The following is a 19,051-nucleotide window of genomic DNA, read 5'->3' as shown; positions in this document are numbered from 1 at the left end:
GGATTTTGGAGAGTACGTTTTTCTGAAATGGTTTTTGGGGGGCATGTTGCATTTAGGAAGCCCCTATGGTGCCAGAACTGCAACAAAAAAAAACCGATGTGACATACCATTTTGGAAACTAGAATCCTTGAGGAACATAACAAGGAATTAAGTGAGCCTTAATACCCCACAGGTATTTCACGACTTTTGCATATGTAAAAAAAAAAAAATCACTAAAATGTGTTTCCCCCCCCAAATTCCACATTTGTGCAAGGGTTAATAGCAGAAAATACCCCCCAAAATTTGTAACCCCCATCTCTTCTGAGTATGGAGGTACCCCATAAGTTGACCTGAAGTGCACTACGGGCAAACTACAATGCTCAGAAGAGAAGGATTCATATTTGGCTTTTTGAGGGCAAATTTTGCTCGGGGGTGCATGTCGCATTTAGGAAGCCCCTATGGTGCCAGAACAGCAAAAAAAAAACACATGGCATACCATTTTGGAAACTAGACCCCTTGAGGAACGTAACAAGGAATAAAGTGAGCCTTAATACCCCACAGGGGTTTCACGACTTTAGCATATGTAAAAAAATAAAAAATGTTTTCACTAAAATGTGTGTTTCCCCCCAAATTTCACATTTTTTGCAAGGGTTAATAATAGAAAATAGCCCCAAAAATGTGTAACCCCATTTCTTCTGAGTATGGAAATACCCCATGTGTGGACGTCAAATGCCCTACGGTCGAACTACAATGCTCAGAAGAGGAGGAGCGCCATTGAGCTTTTGAAGAGTGAATTTGTTTGGAATGGTAGTCAGGTGCCATGTGCGTTTACAAAGCCCCCCATGGTGCCAGAATAGTGGACCGCCCACATGGGACCCCATTTTGGAAACTACACCCCTCACAGAATTTAATAAGGGGTGCAGTGAGTATTTACACCCCACTGGCATTTGACAGATCTTTGGAACAGTTGGCTGAGCAAATGAAAAATTAAATTTTTAATTTTCACGGACCCCTGTTCCAAAAATCTGTCAGATACCTGTAGGGCGTAAATGCTCCCTGTACCCCTTATTACATTACGTGAGGGGTGTAGTTTCCAAAATGGGGTCACATGTTGGGGGGTCCATTGTACTGGCACTATGGGGGCTTTGTAAACACGTGGCCTTCAATTCCGAACACATTTTCTCTTCAAAATCCCAATGGCGCTCCATCTCTTCTGAGCATTGTTGTTCGCCTGCCGAGCACTTAACATCCACATTTGGGGTATTTTCTTACTCAGAAGAAATGGGGTTAAAAATTTTGGGGGTCTTTTTTTCCATATTTTCCCTTATGGAAATGAAAAATTTTGGGTAACACCAACATTTTAGTGAAAACATTTTTTTTTTTCATTTTCCCATCTAACTTGAACGAAAATTTGTCAAACACCTGTGGGGTGTTAAGGCTCACTATACCCCTTGTTACATTCCGTGAGGGGTGTAGTTTCCAAAATGGGGTCATATGTCTGTATTTATTTTTTTGCGTTTATGTCAGAACCGCTGTAAAATTAGCCACCCCTGTGCAAATCAACAATTTAGGCTTCAAATGTACATAGTGCGCTCTCACTCTTGAGCCTTGTTATGCGCCCGCAGATCATTTTACGCCCACATCTGGGGTATTTCCGTCTTTTTTTTCCTTTTACTTCTTGTGAAAATAAAAAGTAAAGGGCAACACCAGCATGTTAGAGTAAAAAAAAAAAACTTTTCCTTTTCATAAGGGGGAAAAGGAGAAGAAAAAAAAACAAACTTGTAGTGTAATTTCTCCCGAGTACGGAAATACCCCATATGTGGCCCTAAACTGTTTCCTTGAAATACGTCAGGGCTCCTAAGTGAGAGAGCGCCATGCGCATTTGAGGACTAAATTAGGGATTGCATAGGGGTGGACATAGGGGTATTCTACGCCAGTGATTCCCAAACAGGGTGCCTCCAGCTGTTGCTAATCTCCCAGCATGCCTGGACAGTCAGCGGCTGTCCAGAAATGCTGGGAGTTGTTGTTTTGCAACAGCTGGAGGCTTCGTTTTGGAAACAATGCTGTACAATACGTTTTTTATTTTTATTGGGGGGGGGGGGCAATGTAAGGTAGTGTATATGTTGTGTTTTACCCTTTATTATGTGTTAGTGTAGTGTAGTGTTTTTAGGGTACATTCACACTGGCGGAGGTTTACAGTGAGTTCCATGCTAGGAGTTTGCACTGCGGCGAAAAATTTGCCGCAGCTCATACTTGAAGCAGAAAACTTACTGTAAGCCTGCCCGTGTGAATGTACCCTGTACGTTCACATGGGGGGGGGGGGGGGGGCAACCTCCAGCTGTTTCGAAACTACAACTCCCAGCATGTACTGACAGACCATGCAGGCTGGGAGTTGTACTTTTGCAACAGCTGGAGGCACTCTGGTTGGAAAACCTTCAGTTAGGTTCTGTTATCCAACTCAATTTTTTCCAACCAGTGTGCCTTCAGCTGTTGCAAAACTACAACTCCCAGCATGTACTGATCACCGAAGGACATGCTGGGAGATGTAGTTATGCAACAGCTGGAGGGATCACAACTACAACTCCCAGCATGCTGGGATTTGCAGTTTTGCAACATCTGGAGAGCTACAGTTTAGAGACCACTGCAAACTGTGGCCCTCCAGATGCTGCAAAACTACAAATCCCAGCTTGCTCAGACAGCAAACAGTTGTGTGGTCATGCTAGGAGTTGTAGTTTTGCAAGATCTGGAGGGCTATAGTTCAGAGACTACCATATAGTGGTCTCAAACTGTAGCCCTCCAGCTGTTGCAAAACTACAACTCCCAGCATGCCCAAACAGCTGTCTGGGCATGCTGGGAGTTGTAGTTTTGCAACATCTGGAGTGCTACAGTATAGAGACCACTATATAGTGGTCTCGGACAGCAGCCCTCCAAATGTTGCTAGACAACTTACCGGCTTCCGTCGGATCCAGGGAGCCTGCTGCACGACATTGCCGCACGCCGATCTCCGACGCCGATCGTCGCCCACAGCCTCCGCAGATCGGTAAGTGGATTTTCGTCGCCAGTCCCCGTCGTTTCCCCGTTCTGCCCCCCCTATTGTGGGTGGGCAGGACGGGGAAAACGAAAGTTAACCCCCCCACCTCCGATCTGCTATTAGTGGTCGCGTCTAGACCACCAATAGCAGGGATAGGAGGGCTGCCACCTCCCTCCTATCTCTTCAGGGGGATTGTGGGTGTCTTCGACACCCGCGATCCCCTTTATATTCCGGGTCACCATAGATCCGTAATGACCCGGAATCGCGCAAATCGCAAGTGTGAATTCACTTGCGATTTGCGCCGATCGCCGACATGGGGGGGGATGGTCTGATGACCCCCCTGGGCATTTGTGCTTGGTGACTGCTGATCGATATCAGCAGTCACCCCGGTCCGGTCCCTGCAAGGCGTGCGGCGGGGACTGAAATTTCCACGGACGTACTCATACGTGCCTGGTCCTTAAGGGGTTAAAATGGCTTTCCACCAAATGTCTCCATCCAACCTGGAGAGCATGAGAGCATGCACAGAGAAGAATGGCAGAAAAATCCCCAAATCCAGGTGTGCAAACTGTGGCAGATTGGAGCCTAGCTCTAAATACTACTGAGTAAAGAGTGTGAATATTTATGCCAATTAGTTCCAATAAATTAGTAACATCTCTATGGGGTATTTAGTGTAGAATGATTGTGGAAAACCTGGATAACCTTTAGCATAAGGCCACAACATAACAAAACGTGAAGAAAGTAAAAGGCTCTGAAAAGTTTCTTATTCCACTTTTTTGAATTTTTTTTTCCACATTACAATCAATAAAGTTTAGTTTCGGAAGTTCTAACAATGGGTCTTATCTTTCTCTGCTAGGTACCACTTTCATTCCACTTTTAGACCATTGTCAGTATTTTTCTTTTGCTAGGTATTGCCATTTCCATACTTCCATTCATTTTTATTGAAGGTATTTAAAAAAATGTTTTTTATTTTTGTTTATTTCATTATCAGAGATGTTCAAAGGACGTCTCTTTGTTTTATGGCATTTGTTTTGTTACCCTTTTCTTTTCCTCATTTTTTTTTTTTTTTTAGAATGGCTCAGAAGTGAAAAAGTATGGCCCCTTCCATCCATATGTGAATGCCAAGGTGTGTACACCTCTTTCCTGGAAACATTGTGTTACAATTGTTAAATATTATTAAGATGTGTACCCTATAGCCTTAGGCTGTTGTGCCTTTTATAACTTACCTAATATATGTTTGTCTTGAAGTCACCTTACAGTTTAAAAAAAAAGAATTTTCTGTATTTTCTTCAAAGAACCCTCTATCAAAAACACACTGGTGGTGATCTTTTTTTTGCTTTTTTCATACAAAAAATTTGAGGTGGCTTTAAACCCCTTCACGCAGAGTGTGTGTGTGTATATGTATATTTATACGGGTTCAGTACTTTCCTCTGGGAGAAGACGCCACTTCTGGCGTAGGGCAGAGATTTAAGAAGGCCATTTAGCACTCTGCTGGCTCCTGGGTACAAAAACATGCAAATTAGCTCACCACACCACCTTCACAGGTAGTGCGTCCTGCAAAACAGCTCAGGCTCCATTTAAGGTTCAGGCTTCTTGGTGCTAACCTGGTTAACGCCTAGTTGTCTGCCTGGAACATTTTCGGTCCCTGAGTAGCTTCGGCGAAAGGGGACATTGTACATGTAACCTTGCAGGTGCCTTTTGGCCTGGAGGCGAAGGGTTTGGTTTGTTGGGGGGGCCTCTCTCCTTTCGGAGAAGGGCTTGCGATAGACCGCATCCTTGTGCATGTTTTTTTGTGTGAACACTTCCACTTTTTACTTGCACTTGGGTGATTTGAGAGCATGTACCTCGGCTTTCAATAAAAAAAGCTGTCTGCAGATGGGTCCTCTTTCCTTCTGGAGAGAGTTCTGGCTTGGCATAAATCCCAATCAGTTCTGAGACTTCTTAAATGGAGCCTGAGCTGTTTTGCAGGACGCACTACCTGTGAAGGTATGGTGTGGTGAGCTAATTTGTATATTTATATTATATTATATATATATATATACTAGCTGAATACCCGGCGTTGCCTGGTTTTTCCTTCCTCATCCTTGTTGGGGAGGAAAATCAACAAAGGAGGAAGCTTTTGAGTACAAATCCCATCCCCATATATTGTCATATCCCGCCCTCCTATCCCGCCCTCCTATCCCGCCCTCCTATCCCGCCCTCCTATCCCGCCCTCCTATCCCGCCCTCCTATCCCGCCCTCCTATCCCGCCCTCCTACCCGCCCTCCTATCCCGTCCTCCTATCTCCACCTCCTATCCCATCCTCATATCCTGACCTCCTAACTCGACCTCCTATCCCGACCATCCCGTCCTCCTATCCCGACCTCCTATCTCGACCTCCCAACCCAACCCGTAATATGTGTACCAGGTATTGAAATTTCTCCAGCCGTACAGAAGTTATGTGAAAAACATACATTTCCCATTGATTTGCATGGGACTTTAACCCCTTAAGGACCAGGCCATTTTACACCATAGGACCAGAGCGTTTTTTTTGCATATCTGACCACTGTCACTTTAAACATTAATAACTCTGGAATGCTTTTAGTTATCATTCTGATTCCGAGATAGTTTTTTCGTGACATATTCTACTTTAACATAGTGGTAAAAATTTTAGGGTAACTTACATCCTTTCTTGGTGAAAAATCCCAAAATTTTATGAAAAATTTGAAAATGTTGCATTTGTCTAACTTTGAAGCTCTCTGCTTGTAAGGAAAATGGATATTCCAAAAAAAAAAAATTTGATTCACATATACAATATGTCTACTTTATGTTTGCATCATAAAATCGACGTGTTTTTACTTTTGGAAGACACCAGAGGGCTTCAAAGTTCAGCAGCAGTTTTCCAATTTTTCACAAAATTTTCAAACTCACAATTTTTCAGGGACCAGGTCAGGTTTGAAGTGGATTTGAAGGATCTTCATATTAGAAATACCCCATAAAAGACCCCATTATAAAAACTGCACCCCCCAAAGTATTCAAAATGACATTCAGTCATAGTTTTAACCCTTTAGGTGTTTCACAGGAATAGCAGCAAAGTGAAGGAGAAAATTCACAATCTTCATTTTTTACACTCGCATGTTCTTGTAGACCCAATTTTTTTTATTTTTACAAGGGGTAAAAGGAGAAAATGTATACTTATATTTGTAGCCCAATTTCTCTCGAGTAAGCACATACCTCATATGTGTATGTACATTGTTCGGTGGGCGCAGTAGGGGGCTCAGAAGCGAAGGAGCTACAAGGGGATTTTGGAGAGTACGTTTTTTTAAAATGGTTTTTGGGGGGTATGTTGCATTTAGGAAGCCCCTATGGTGCCAGAACAGCAAAAAAAAAAAAAAAAAAAAAAAACATGCCATACCATTTTGGAAACTAGACCCCTTGAGAAACGTAACAAGGAATTAAGTGAGCCTTAATACCCCACAGGTGTTTCAAGACTTTTGCATATGTAAAAAAAAATATATTTTTTCACTAAAATGTGTGTTTCCCCTCAAATTTTTGCAAGGGTTAATAGCAGAAAAGACCCCCCCAAAATTTGTAACTCCATCTCTTCTGAGTATGGAGGTACCCCATAAGTTGACCTGAAGTGCACTAGGGGCGAACTACAATGCTCAGAAGAGAAAGTGTCATATTTGGCTTTATGAGAGCAAATTTTGCTCGGGGGGCATGTCGCATTTAGGAAGCCCCTATGGTGCCAGAACAGCAAAAAAAAAAAAAAAAACACATGGCATACCATTTTGGAAACTAGACCCCTTGAGGAACGTAACAAGGAGTAAAGCGAGCCTTAATACCCCAGTATGGAAATACCCAATGTGTGGACGTCAAGTGCTCTGCTGGCGCACTACAATGCTCAGAAGAAAAGGAGTGCCATTGAGCTTTTGGGAAAAAAATTGTTTGCAATGGAAGTCAGGGGCCATGTGCGTTTACAAAGCCCCCGTGGTGCCAGAACAGTGGAACCCCCCACATGTGACCCTATTTTGGAAACTACACCCCTCACAATATTTAATAAGGGGTGCAGTGAGTATTTACACCCCACTGGCATTTGACAGATTTTTGGAACAGTGGGCTGTGCAAATGAAAAATAAAATGTTTCATTTTCACGGACCACTGTTCCAAAAATCTGTCAGACACCTGTGGGGCGTAAATGCTCACTGTGCCCCTTATTACATTACGTGAGGGGTGTAGTTTCCAAAATGGGATCACATGTGGGTATTTATTTTTTTGCGTTTGTCAGAACCGCTGTAAAATCAGCCACCCCTGTGCAAATCACCAATTTAGACCTCAAATGTACATGGTGTGCTCTCACTCCTGAGCCTTGTTGTGCGCCCGCAGAGCATTTTACGCCCACATATGGGGTATTTCTGTACTCAGGAGAAATTGCGTTACAAATTTTGGGGGTCTTTTTTTCCTTTTACCGCTTGTGAAAATAAAAAGTAAAGGGCAACACCAGCATGTTAGTGTAAATTTTTTTTACACTAACAAGCTGGTTTAGCCCCCAAACTTATCCTTTTCATAAGGGGTAAAAGGAGAAAAAGCCCCCCAAAATTTGTAGTGCAATTTCTCCCGAGTACGGAGATACCCCATATGTGGCCCTAAACTGTTTCCTTGAAATACGACAGGGCTCCGAAGTGAGAGAGCGCCATGCGCATTTGAGGACTAAATTAGGGATTGCATAGGGGTGGACATAGGGGTATTCTACACCAGTGATTCCCAAACAGGGTGCCTCCAGCTGTTGCTAAACTCCCAGCATGCCTGGACAGTCATTGGCTGTCCAGAAATGCTGGGAGTTGTTGTCTTGCAACAGCTCGAGGCTCCGTTTTGGAAACACTGCCGTACAATACGTTTAAATTTTTTTTGGGTGGGGACAGTATAAGGGGGTGTATATGTAGTGTTTTACCCTTTATTATTTGTTAGTGTAGTGTAGTGTTTTTAGGGTACATTCGCACTGGCGGGTTACAGCGAGTTTCCCGCTAGGAGTTTGCACTGGGGCAAAAATTTTGCCGCAGATCAAACTTGAAGCAAGAAACTTACTGTAAACCTGCCCGTGTGAATGTACCTTGTACATTCATCTGGGGGTGCAAACCTCCAGCTGTTTCAAAACTACAACTCCCAGCATGTACTGACGGACCGTGCATGCTGGGAGTTGTAGTTTTGCAACAGCTGGAGGCACACTGGTTGGAAAACCTTTGGTTAGAAAATACTGGAAAATAACAGAACCTAACTGGTGTGCCTCCAGCTGTTGCAAAACTACAACTCCCAGCATGTACTGATCACCAACGGGCATGCTGGGAGATGTAGTTATGCAACAGCTGGAGGTACGCAACTAAAATTCCCAGCATGCCGAGACAGCTGTTTGGGTCCTCCAGCTGTTTCAAAACTACAAATCCCAGCATGCCCGGACAGCAAACATTTGTTTGGGCATGCTAGGAGTTGTAGTTTTGCAAGATCTGGAGGGATACAGTTTAGAGACCATTAGATAGTGGTCTCAAACTGTAGCCCTCCAGCTGTTGCAAAACTACATATTCGAGCATGCCCAAATAGCTGTCTGGGCATTCTGGGAGTTGTAATTTTGCAACGTCTGGAGGGCTACAGTTAGAGACCACTGTATAATGGTCTCTAAAACTGTACCCTCCAGATGTCGCTAGTCAACTCACCGGCTTCCGTAGGATCCAGCCGTATGACGTCGCTGCCCGCCAATCTCCGTCGCCGCCCGCCGATCTCCGTTGCCCGCAGCCTCCGGATCGGTAAGTGGATCTTCGGCGCCGGTCCCTGTCGGGTTTCCCCGTTCTGCCCCCGCCAATTGTGGGTGGGCAGGACTTGGAAAAGGAAAGTTAACCCCCCCCCCCCCGCCCCCGATCTGCTATTGGTGGTCGCGTCTAGACCACCAATAGCAGGGATAGGAGGGGTGGCACCCCTGCCACCTCACTCCTATCTCTTCAGGGGGATTGTGGGTCTCATGAACACCCACGATCCCCCTTCTATTCCGGGTCACCATAGACCCGTAATGACCCGGAATCGCGCAAATCGCAAGTGTGAATTCACTTGCGATTTGCCGCGATCGCCGACATGGGGGTGGTGGACTGATGACCCCCCTGGGCCTTTGCACGGGATGCCTGCTGAATGATTTCAGCAGGCATCCCGGTCCGATCCCCACCCGGTGCGCGGCGGGGGCCGGAATTGTACATGATGTACGCGTATGTCATGGGTCCTTAAGTACCATGGTGTCATGACGTACGCGTACGTCAAGAGTCCTTAAGGGGTTAAAACTCCAAGTACTTTTACATGTCAGTCGTCTCAAGTGTTATCCATTTAATCCCAGCCCGGATTTTTTTCCCCCATGTGCATTACCTTACATTTATCAGTTGAACCTCATCTGCCACTTCTCAGCCCAAACCTCCAACCTAAATTATCTTTATTAACATAGGGGCCTATAATACATACGCTGATCTTTTACACAGATCACTGGCATGTATTAACATGCCTGTGATCAGTGTTATCGGTGCTTGACTGCTCGTGCCTGGATCTCAGGCACGGAGCAGTCATTCGCCGATCGGACACCGAGAAGGCAGGTAGGGTCCCTCCAGGTGTCCTGTAAGCTGTTTGGAACGCCGCAATTTCACTGCGGCGGTCCCGAACAGCCCGACTGAGCAGCCAGTATAGTTTCACTTTGGCTTCAGACGCGGCGGTCAGCTTTGATCGCCCCGTCTGAAGGGTTAATACAAGGCATCACCGCGATCGGTGATGTCCTTTATTAGCCACAGGTCCTGGCCGTTGATTGCCGCCTGGACCGACCCAATATGACACGGGGTCACCGCGTGACCCCGCGGCATATCGCGGGAGCCGGCGGAGGACGTAAATATATGTCCTTCGTTGTTAAGGAGTTAATAACCACCCTCTATTTCCAATCACTGAGCCAGTTTCTTACCCACTTGCACACATTTTCCCCCAGTCCAAGCATTCTCTTTTTATCCATCAACATTTTATGTGGCACCGTATCAAATGCTTTGGAAAAATCCAGATAAACGACATCCAGCGATTACCCTTGTCCAGTCTGGAACTCACCTTCTCATAAAAGCTGATCAGGTTAGTTTGACAGAACCGATCCCTAATAAAGCCATGTTGATATGTAGTCATACATTTATTTTCACCAAGATACTCCAAAATAGCATCCCTTAGAAAACCCTCAAACAATTTACATACAACGGAAGTTAAACTAACAGGCCTATAATTCCCGGGTTCACCTTTTGACCCCTTTTTAAATATTGGAACCGCATTTTTTGCTGTTTAGTTAAAAAAAAAAATTGGGGGGTTAGTTTTACTCTCTTTGGCAATGAGTCTTTCTGTCTCTTTTTTTGCGGCTTTTATCTGTTTTTCACATATTTTTCATTTTTCTCTAACTTTTTAATGCTTCTTCACTGCTGTCCTGTTTTAGTAGTGTAACCCCTTAAGGACCAGGCCATTTTACACCTTACGACCAGAGCGTATTTTGAACATCTTACCACTGTCACTTTAAGCATTAATAACTCTAAGATGCTTTTACCTATCATCCTGATTCCGAGATTGTTTTTTCGTGACATATTCTACTTTATGTTATTGGTAAAATTTTGTCGATACTTGCATCATTTCTTGGCGAAAAATTCCAAAATTTGATTAAAAAATAGAAAATTTAGCATTTTTCTAACTTTGAAGCTCACTGCTTGTAAGGAAAATGGATATTCCAAATAATTTTTTTTTAATTCACATATACAATATGTCCACTTTATGTTTGCATCATAAAATTTACGAGTTTTTACTTTTGGAAGACTCTGGTGTCTTCCAAAAGTAAAAACTCGTAAATTTTATGAGTTTCTAAGTTCAGCAGCAATTTTCCAATTTTTCACAAAATTTCCAAAATCACAATTTTTCAGGGACCAGTTCAGGTTTGAAGTGGATTTGAAGGGTCTTCATCTTAGAAATACCCCATAAATGACCCCATTATAAAAACTGCACCCCCCAAAGTATTCAAAATGACATTCAGTCAGCGTTTTAACCCTTTAGGTTTTTCACAGGAATAGCAGCAAAGTGAAGGAGAAAATTCACAATCTTCATTTTTTACACTTGCATGTTCTTGTAGACACAATTTTTGAATTTTTACAAGGGGTAAAAGGAGAAAATGTATACTTATATTTGTAGCCCAATGTGTCTCGAGTAAGCACATACCTCATATGTCTATGTAAAGTGTTCGGCGGGCGCAGTAGAGGGCCCAGAAGCGAAGGAGCGACAAGGGGATTTTGGAGAGTACGTTTTTCTGAAATGGTTTTTGGGGGGCATGTTGCATTTAGGAAGCCCCTATGGTGCCAAAACAGGAAAAAATACCCACATGGCATACCATTTTGGAAACTAGACCCCTTGAGGAACATAACAAGGAATAAAGTGAGCCTTAATACCCCACAGATGTTTCACGACTTTTGCATATGTAAAAAAATGTTTAAAAAATTCACTAAAATGTGTTTTCCCCCAAATTTCACATTTATGCAAGGGTTAATAGCAGAAAATACCCCCCACAATTTGTAACCCCATCTCTTCTGAGTATGGAGGTACCCCATAAGTTGACCTGAAGTGCACTACGGGCGAACTACAATGCTCAGAAGAGGAGTCATATTTGGCTTTTTGAGAGCAAATTTTGCTCGGGGGCATGTCGCATTTAGGAAGCCCCTATGGTGCCAGGACAGCAAAAAATACCCACATGGCATACCATTTTGGAAACTAGACCCCTTGAGGAACGTAACAAGGAATAAAGTGAGCCTTAATACCCCACAGGGGTTTCGCGACTTTTGCATACGTTAAAAAAAAAAAAATTTGGAAACTAGACCCCTTGTGGAACGTAACAAGGGGTACAGTGAGCGTTTACCCCCCACTGGTGTCTGTCAGATCTTTGGAACAGTGGGCTGTACAAAATTTTTAATTTGCACAGCCCACTGTTCCAAAGATCTGTCAGACACCAGTGGGGGGTAAATTCTCACTGCACCCCTCATTACATTCCGTGAGGGGTGTAGTTTCCGAAATGGGGTCACGTGGTTTTTTTTTTTTTTTTTGCGTTTGTCAAAACCGCTGTAACAATCAGCCAGCCCTGTGCAAATCACCTCAAATGTACATGGTGCACTCTCCCTTCTGGGCCTTGTTGTGCGCCCCCAGAGCACTTTGCGCCCTCATATGGGGTATCTCCGTAGTCGGGAGAAATTGCATTACAAATTTTGGGGGGCGTTTTTCCCTTTTACCTCTTGTCAAAATGAAAAGTATGGGGCAACACCAGCATGTTAGTGTAAAAAAAAATTTCTTTTACACCAACATGCTGGTGTAGACCCCAACTTCACCTTTTCATAAGGAGTGAAAGGAGAAAAAGCCCCCCAAAATTTGTTAGGCAATTTCTCCCGAGTACAGGGATACCCCATATGTGGCCCTAAACTGTTGCCTTGAAATACGACAGGGCTCCAAAGTGAGAGCGCCATGTGCATTTGAGGCCTGAATTAGGGATTTGCATAGGGGTGGACATAGGGGTATTCTACGCCAGTGATTCCCAAACAGGGTGCCTCCAGCTGTTGCAAAACTCCCAGCATGCCTGGACAGTAAACGGGAGTTGTTGTTTTGCAACAGCTGGAGGCTCCATTTTGGAAACAGTGACGTACCAGACGCTTTCATTTTTATTGGGGAGGGAGGGGGGCTGTGTAGGGGTATGTGTATATGTAGTGTTTTTTTACTTTTTATTTTATTTTGTGTAGTGTAGTGTTTTTAGGGTACAGTCACACGGGCAGGGGGGGGTTACAGCGAGTTTTAGCTGCCGCGCAAAATTTGCTGCATCGCAAGCTTGCAGCCTGATACTCACTGTAAGCCCATTGTACATTCACAGGGGGGGGGGACCTCCAGCTGTTGCAAATTTACAACTCCCAGCATGCACAGTCCATCAGTGCATGCTGGTAGTTCGTTTTGCAAAAGCTGGAGGCACACGGGTTCGGAAACACTGAGTTAGGAAACGGACAATGTTTCCCAACCAGTGTGCCTCCAGATGTTGCAAAACCACAACTCCCAAACATTCTCAGGCATGCTGAGAGTAGTAGTTCGGCAACATCTTTAGAGCCAGATGTTTCCGAACTACAACTCCCAGCATGCTTGGAGTTGTAGTTTTGCAACATCTGGAGGACTACAGTTTGTAGACCACTAATACAGTGGTTCCCAATCTGTGCCCTTCCAGATGTTGCAAAACTACATCTCCCCGTATGCCAAAACTGTCCAGGCATGCTGGGAGTTGTAGTTCTGCAACATCTGAAGGGCCAGATGTTACAGAACTACAACTCCCAGCATGCCTGGACAGGAAGGGCATGCTGAGGATGTGTAGTTTTGCAACATCTGGAGGGGCACAGTGGTCTCCAAACTGTGGACCTCCAGATGTTGCAAAACTACAACTCCCAGCATGCCCAGACGCCAAGGGCTGTCTGGGCATGCTGGGAGTTGTAGTTTACAGGGTCCCATTACAGCAATGCATGTCGCTTTACGGCGACGTGCATTGCTGTAAAGGGCTCGACCGCGGCTGAAGATCTACTCACCTGTCGCCGCCGCCGCCGTCTTAATCGCCAGGATCCGGGTCTTCAGGGACGAGGTACCGGTCCCCAGCACTCCCCCGTCCCCCGCCGCGTCCTCCGGTCTTCCTCCCGTCCTCTCCGGACTTCAAGGGGCCGGGCAGGACGGGAGGAAGTAACGGCCCCCCCCTCCTGCGATTGGTCGGTTAGTTAACCGACGGATCGCAGGGGATCGGAGGAGGAGGCAGGCTTGCCACCTCGCTTCTAGGCTCCAGCATGGTCCTGGCTGTCTGTGACAGCCGGGATCATGCAAAATTACCGGGCGGTCGGGTCCCAGAGACCCGATCAGCCCGGTATCGCCGCAGATCGCAAGGGCGATTTCCCTTGCTATTTGCGGCAATCGCCGACATGGGGGGCCTACATGGCCCCCCTCGGCGTTTGCCCTGGATGCCTGCTGAAGGATTTCAGCAGGCACCCGGTTCCGATCTCTGCCCGGCGAGCGGCAGAGACCGGAAAAGGCCATGACGTTGTGGAACGTCATTGGTCCTTAAAGCTCAGGGTGCCATGACGTTCCACAACGTCATTGGTCCTTAAGAGGTTAAATGCTTTATTTTTGTCATTTATTGCCCCCTTAATATTTTTATTCATCCATATTGTTTTTTTTATTTCTGACCCTTTATTCTTATAAGGTACAGTGGTCCCTCAAGTTACAATTTTAATTGGTTCCAGGACGACCATTGTATGTTGAAACCATTGTATGTTTAGACCATAACTCTATGGAAACCTTGTAATTGGTTCTGAAGCCCCAAAATGTCATCCAAAAATAGGAAAAAGTGAGGATTAAAGAAAAATAAGTAGATAACATACAGATAAAGCAAATCCTGATATACAAAAGTAAGAAAGATCTTTTGGGAGCTGTAAGTCACAGACTATGTAGAGGAAAGGAGCTTCTTTACACCCCACATGTGTCTGACAGATTTTTGGAACAGTGGTCCATGAAAATGAAAAATGGGGTGAAATGTGGGGGAGTCCACTGTTCTGGCACCATGGGGGTCTTTGTAAACACACATGGCCCCGACTTCCATTCCAAAAAAATTCTTTCTCCAAAAGCTCCTTTTCTTCTGAGCATTGTAGTTTGCCCGCAGAGCACTTGATGTCCACACATGGGGTATTTCCATACTCTGAGAAAATGGGGTTACAAATTTTGGGGGGCATTTTCTCATATAACCTTGTAAAAATAGTAAATAGTAACGAAAAGTTGTCAAACACCTATGGGGTGTTAAGGCTCATTGTACCCCTTGTTACATGCCTTGAGTAGTTTCCAAAATAGTATGCCATGTTTTTTTTTTTTTCCTTTAATGGCACCACAGGGGCTTCCTAAATGTGACATGCCCCAAAAAAACCATTTCAGCAAAATTTGCTTTCAAAAAGCCAAATGTTGCTCCTTCTTTTCTGAGCATTGTAGTGCTCCAGCAGAGCATTTTACATCCACATATGGGGTATTTCCATACTGATTAGAAATAAGGTTACAAATTTTGGGGGCATTTTCTCCTATTACCTCTAGTAAAATGATAAATTTGGGGAAAACACTGCATTTTTTTTTTTTCCATTTACACATCCGAATTTTACGAAAGGTTGTCAAACACCTGTGAGTGTAAAGGCTAACTGTACCCCTTCTTACGTGCCTTGAGTGGTGTATATTCCAAAATAGTATTCCATGTGTTTTTTTTTTTTTTTTTTTGCTGTTATGGAACCATAGGGGTTTCCTAAATGCGGCATGCCCCCCTAAAACCGTTTCAGCAAAATTCACTCTCCAAAATCCCATTGTCGCTCCTTTGCTTCAGAGCCCTCTAGTGCACCCACAGAGCACTTTATATTTACATATGAGGAATTTCCTTACTCGAGAGAAATTGGGTTACAAATTTTGTGTGACAGATTTTCCCCTTTTACCCCTTGTCAAAGTTCAAAAACTGTGTCTAAAAGAACATGTTAGTGTAAAAAATTGAGATTTTGAATTTTCTCCTTCAATTTGCTGCTATTCCTGTGAAACACCTAAAGGGTTAACAAACCTTCTGCATATCATTTTGTATACTTTGATGGGTGCAGTTTTAATAATGGGGTAATTTATGGGGTATTTCTAATATGAAGACCCCTCAAATCCACTTCAAAACTGAACAAGTCCCTATATTTATAAATTACTGCTGAGCTTTGATGCCCTCTGATGTCATTCAAAAGTAAAAACATGTCAACTTTATGATGCAACATAAAGTAGACATATTGTATATGTGAATCAATATACAATTTATTTGGAATGTCTATTTTCCTCACAATCGGAGAGCTTCAAAGTTAGAAAAATGCAAAATTTTCTAATTTTTCATGAAATTTGGGAATTTTTCACCAAGAAATGATGCAAGTATCGACGAAAATGTACCACTATGATAAAGTAGAATATGTCATGAAAAAACAATCTTGGAATCAACTTCATACATAAAAGCATCCCAGAGTTATTAATGCTTAACCCCTTGGGGACGGAGCTCATTATGACCCTAAGGACAGGAGCATTTTTTGCAAATCTGACCACTGTCACTTTAAGCATTAATAACTCTGGGATACTTTTACTTATAAATTTGATTCCGAGATTGTTTTTTTGTGACATATTCTACTTTATGTTAGTGGTAAATTTTCGTTGATACTTGCATCATTTCTTGGTGAAAAAATCCCCCCCCACATGTGACCACATTTTGGAAAATACACCCCTCACGGAATGTAATTATGGGTACAGTGAGCATTTACACCCTACTGGCGTTTGACAGATCTTTGGAACAGTGGGCTGTGCAAACAAAAAAAAATTTTTTTTCATTTTCACTGACCACTGTTACAAAAATCTGTCAGACACTTGTAGGGCGTAAATGCTCACTGTACCCCTTATTACATTCCGTGAGGGGTGTAGTTTCCAAAATGGATATTTATTTTTTTGGGTTTATGTCAGAACCGCTGTAAAATCAGCCACCCCTGTGCAAATGACCAATTTAGGCCTCAAATGTACATAGCGCACTCTCACTCCTGAGCCTTGTTGTGCACCCGCACAGCATTTTACGCCCACATATGGGGTATTTCCGTACTCAGGAGAAATTGCGTTACAAATTTTGGGGGTCTTTTTTTCCTTTTACCTCTTGTGAAAATAAAAAGTAAATGGTTGGAGATTGCTGGGGAATCCCTACTCACAAATTTATTTCATGTCGAGAGGTCCCACAGGATCCCCATGAAAAAGCCTGCTCCGGGTCTCGCTCCAAGAACGCTTTTGGTCAAACTATTATGCTCTCAAGATAGAGACTGCCTTTTGAAATTGTCAAGAGAAAAGGGAGCAATCCCAGTCGGCAACTCCAGGGTGTTCATGTACCCGGACTTTTCAAGAGATACCCAGCGCAGAAGAATGGCCTTTAATTCTGTTAAAAAGAGACTGCACGCGGCCGGCATTAAATTCTCTCTTTTGTTCCCCGCCAGACTGAGGATTACATTTGAGGAAAGGGTGTATTTCTTCACTAGTGACGATGAAACCAGTAAATGGCTGGAGGAGAGGGGATTGTAGGAGTGGTAGGGGAAGCAGAAATTTTGTAGAAGGTGGTGGAGGGGGGGTCCGGAGGGAGAGGGTATAGTGCAGTTTAGAGATTCGTGGGTATCACGAGTCAACAGAGGGGGGGGGGGTTGGGGGAGGATGGGAGGTTGGGGGGAGGGTTGGGGAAGAGGGTTGGGGAGGGTTGAGGCACTACCAGCTGGGATGCACCCCATAGCGAGAAGTGGAGCCTGTCTGTTCCGGAAAAAAGAACAGAAAAATTTTTGTCTACAAATAATAGTAATAAAATATTAATATGGAATGTGAGAGAGTTAAAAAACAGGAGTAAACGGGTAGCAATATTCGATAGAATAAACAAGCACCTCCCAGCAATTGTATGTCTCCTAGAGACCCACCTGACTAGGGATTCGCTGAATATCCTAAGTAAGGGCTGGATAAAGGAAGCTTTTCATTCTACTTTTTCAGAATATTACTCAGGGGTCTCAGTCTTAATTCATAAGGCTGTAAACATGCAAGTGTTAAACTCTCTAATCGATCATAGAGGTAGATTTGTATTTCTCTATGTTAAATGGGAGGGTAGGTTATCTATTTTAGCGTTTACATACATCCCCCCTCCCTTTTCAACAGAAGTATTTCAAGTCTTAATGGATTTTCAAATGGATAAAGAGTTTATTGACCTTTGGGTAATGGGTGATATGAATGGCATTATGAATAAGGATCTTGACTGGCAGGCTAGAAATTTGGGAAATAATAATACTCTGCTTTATAGCTGGTGTCAGGAGGTGGGATGGGAGGATGCTTGGCGAAAGTTATACCCGTACAAGAAGAAATTCTCTTGTTATAATGCCACTCACAAAACAGCCTCCAGAATTGATCACGTCCTTGTTAATAATGCAGGTCTAATTTTTACTCATAAAATAGTGTATGAGCCTGGGTGTGTGTCAGATCACGCAATGTTAGTCTGTTATATTAAAAAGGAGAGGAAGACACAGGAAGCCTCTAGGAGTATGTATATAAATCCCCATTGGTTAAAAATTGAAGATGTAACAAAGGGGGTAAGCTCCGAAATTAGAGAATTTTGGGAAATAAACAAAAGCACAGCTGATACTCTGATAGTATGGGATACACTAAAAGCTTTCTTGAGGGGGCTTCTCATTAGGAATATCGCCAGGTTTAAAAGGAAATGTAAGGAGAAGGAAAACGCGATACTGGGGAAAATAGCGGCAGCCGAAACCATATATGGTATTAATCCTAACTCTGAGAACTGGGATCATCTTAAAAAGCTGCAAGACCTGTACAGTAAAATTGCCCTAGAGAAGGCACAACATGCTATTTTTTTCAGGAAACAGACAATATGTTGAAACAGGTAAACCAAACAAGACACTTATGGGAATTATTAATCAGAAAGGGAAAAAAACAATTATTGGGATAAAAAATAAAGAGGGTAGGGAATGTACTAAACAGGAGGAAATAACAAGTGTGGCAACCCAATTTTACCAGGATTTATACTTGAGGGAAAGCTTTGTGTCAGATGATGAAATTGACATTTTTTTGAAGAAAATAGGGCTCCCTAGTATCAGCGAGGAAGAAAAGGTGAAAATGGGGGAAGAGATTAGTATAGGAGAAATGCAATCTGCCCTAAAGTCCTTTGTATATAACTCCTCCCCGGGCTCGGATGGTCTGGTCTTTGAAGTTTATAAATGTTTTGGGGGTGTGCTACTGCCATACCTTTTAGAGGCTTATAATGAATCCTTGAGTAGGGGGGAGTTATCCCCAACTATGGCTGAAGCCATCATCGTACTGATTCCTAAGAAAGGTAGGGAAAGTGGCGTAATGGATGATTTTAGGCCAATTTCACTCCTAAACACAGACCAAAAATTTTTT

At 43.6% G+C, this 19,051-nt stretch overlaps 1 protein-coding gene across 11 annotated transcripts in view; it reads left to right on the top strand.

Annotated features, from left to right (window-relative positions):
• The window catches only part of ANKS1A (ankyrin repeat and sterile alpha motif domain containing 1A), an 836,994-nt gene that overhangs the window by 146,919 nt on the left and 671,024 nt on the right, over positions 1–19,051 (top strand). For 8 of the 11 annotated variants that reach the window (XM_056557673.1, XM_056557674.1, XM_056557675.1 and 5 more), the window contains one exon: positions 4,080–4,133. The exons of the other annotated variants lie outside the window; for them this stretch is intronic. In XM_056557673.1, the coding sequence (XP_056413648.1) occupies positions 4,080–4,133 (54 nt within the window). The remainder of the gene's footprint in view (positions 1–4,079; positions 4,134–19,051) is intronic. 11 annotated transcript variants of the gene reach the window in all.

This window comes from Hyla sarda, chromosome 2 (assembly GCF_029499605.1).
Source record: "Hyla sarda isolate aHylSar1 chromosome 2, aHylSar1.hap1, whole genome shotgun sequence".
NCBI lineage: Eukaryota > Metazoa > Chordata > Amphibia > Anura > Hylidae > Hyla > Hyla sarda.
Note: the sequence above shows the minus strand (reverse complement) of the source record. Positions and strands in the feature narration are given on the sequence as shown.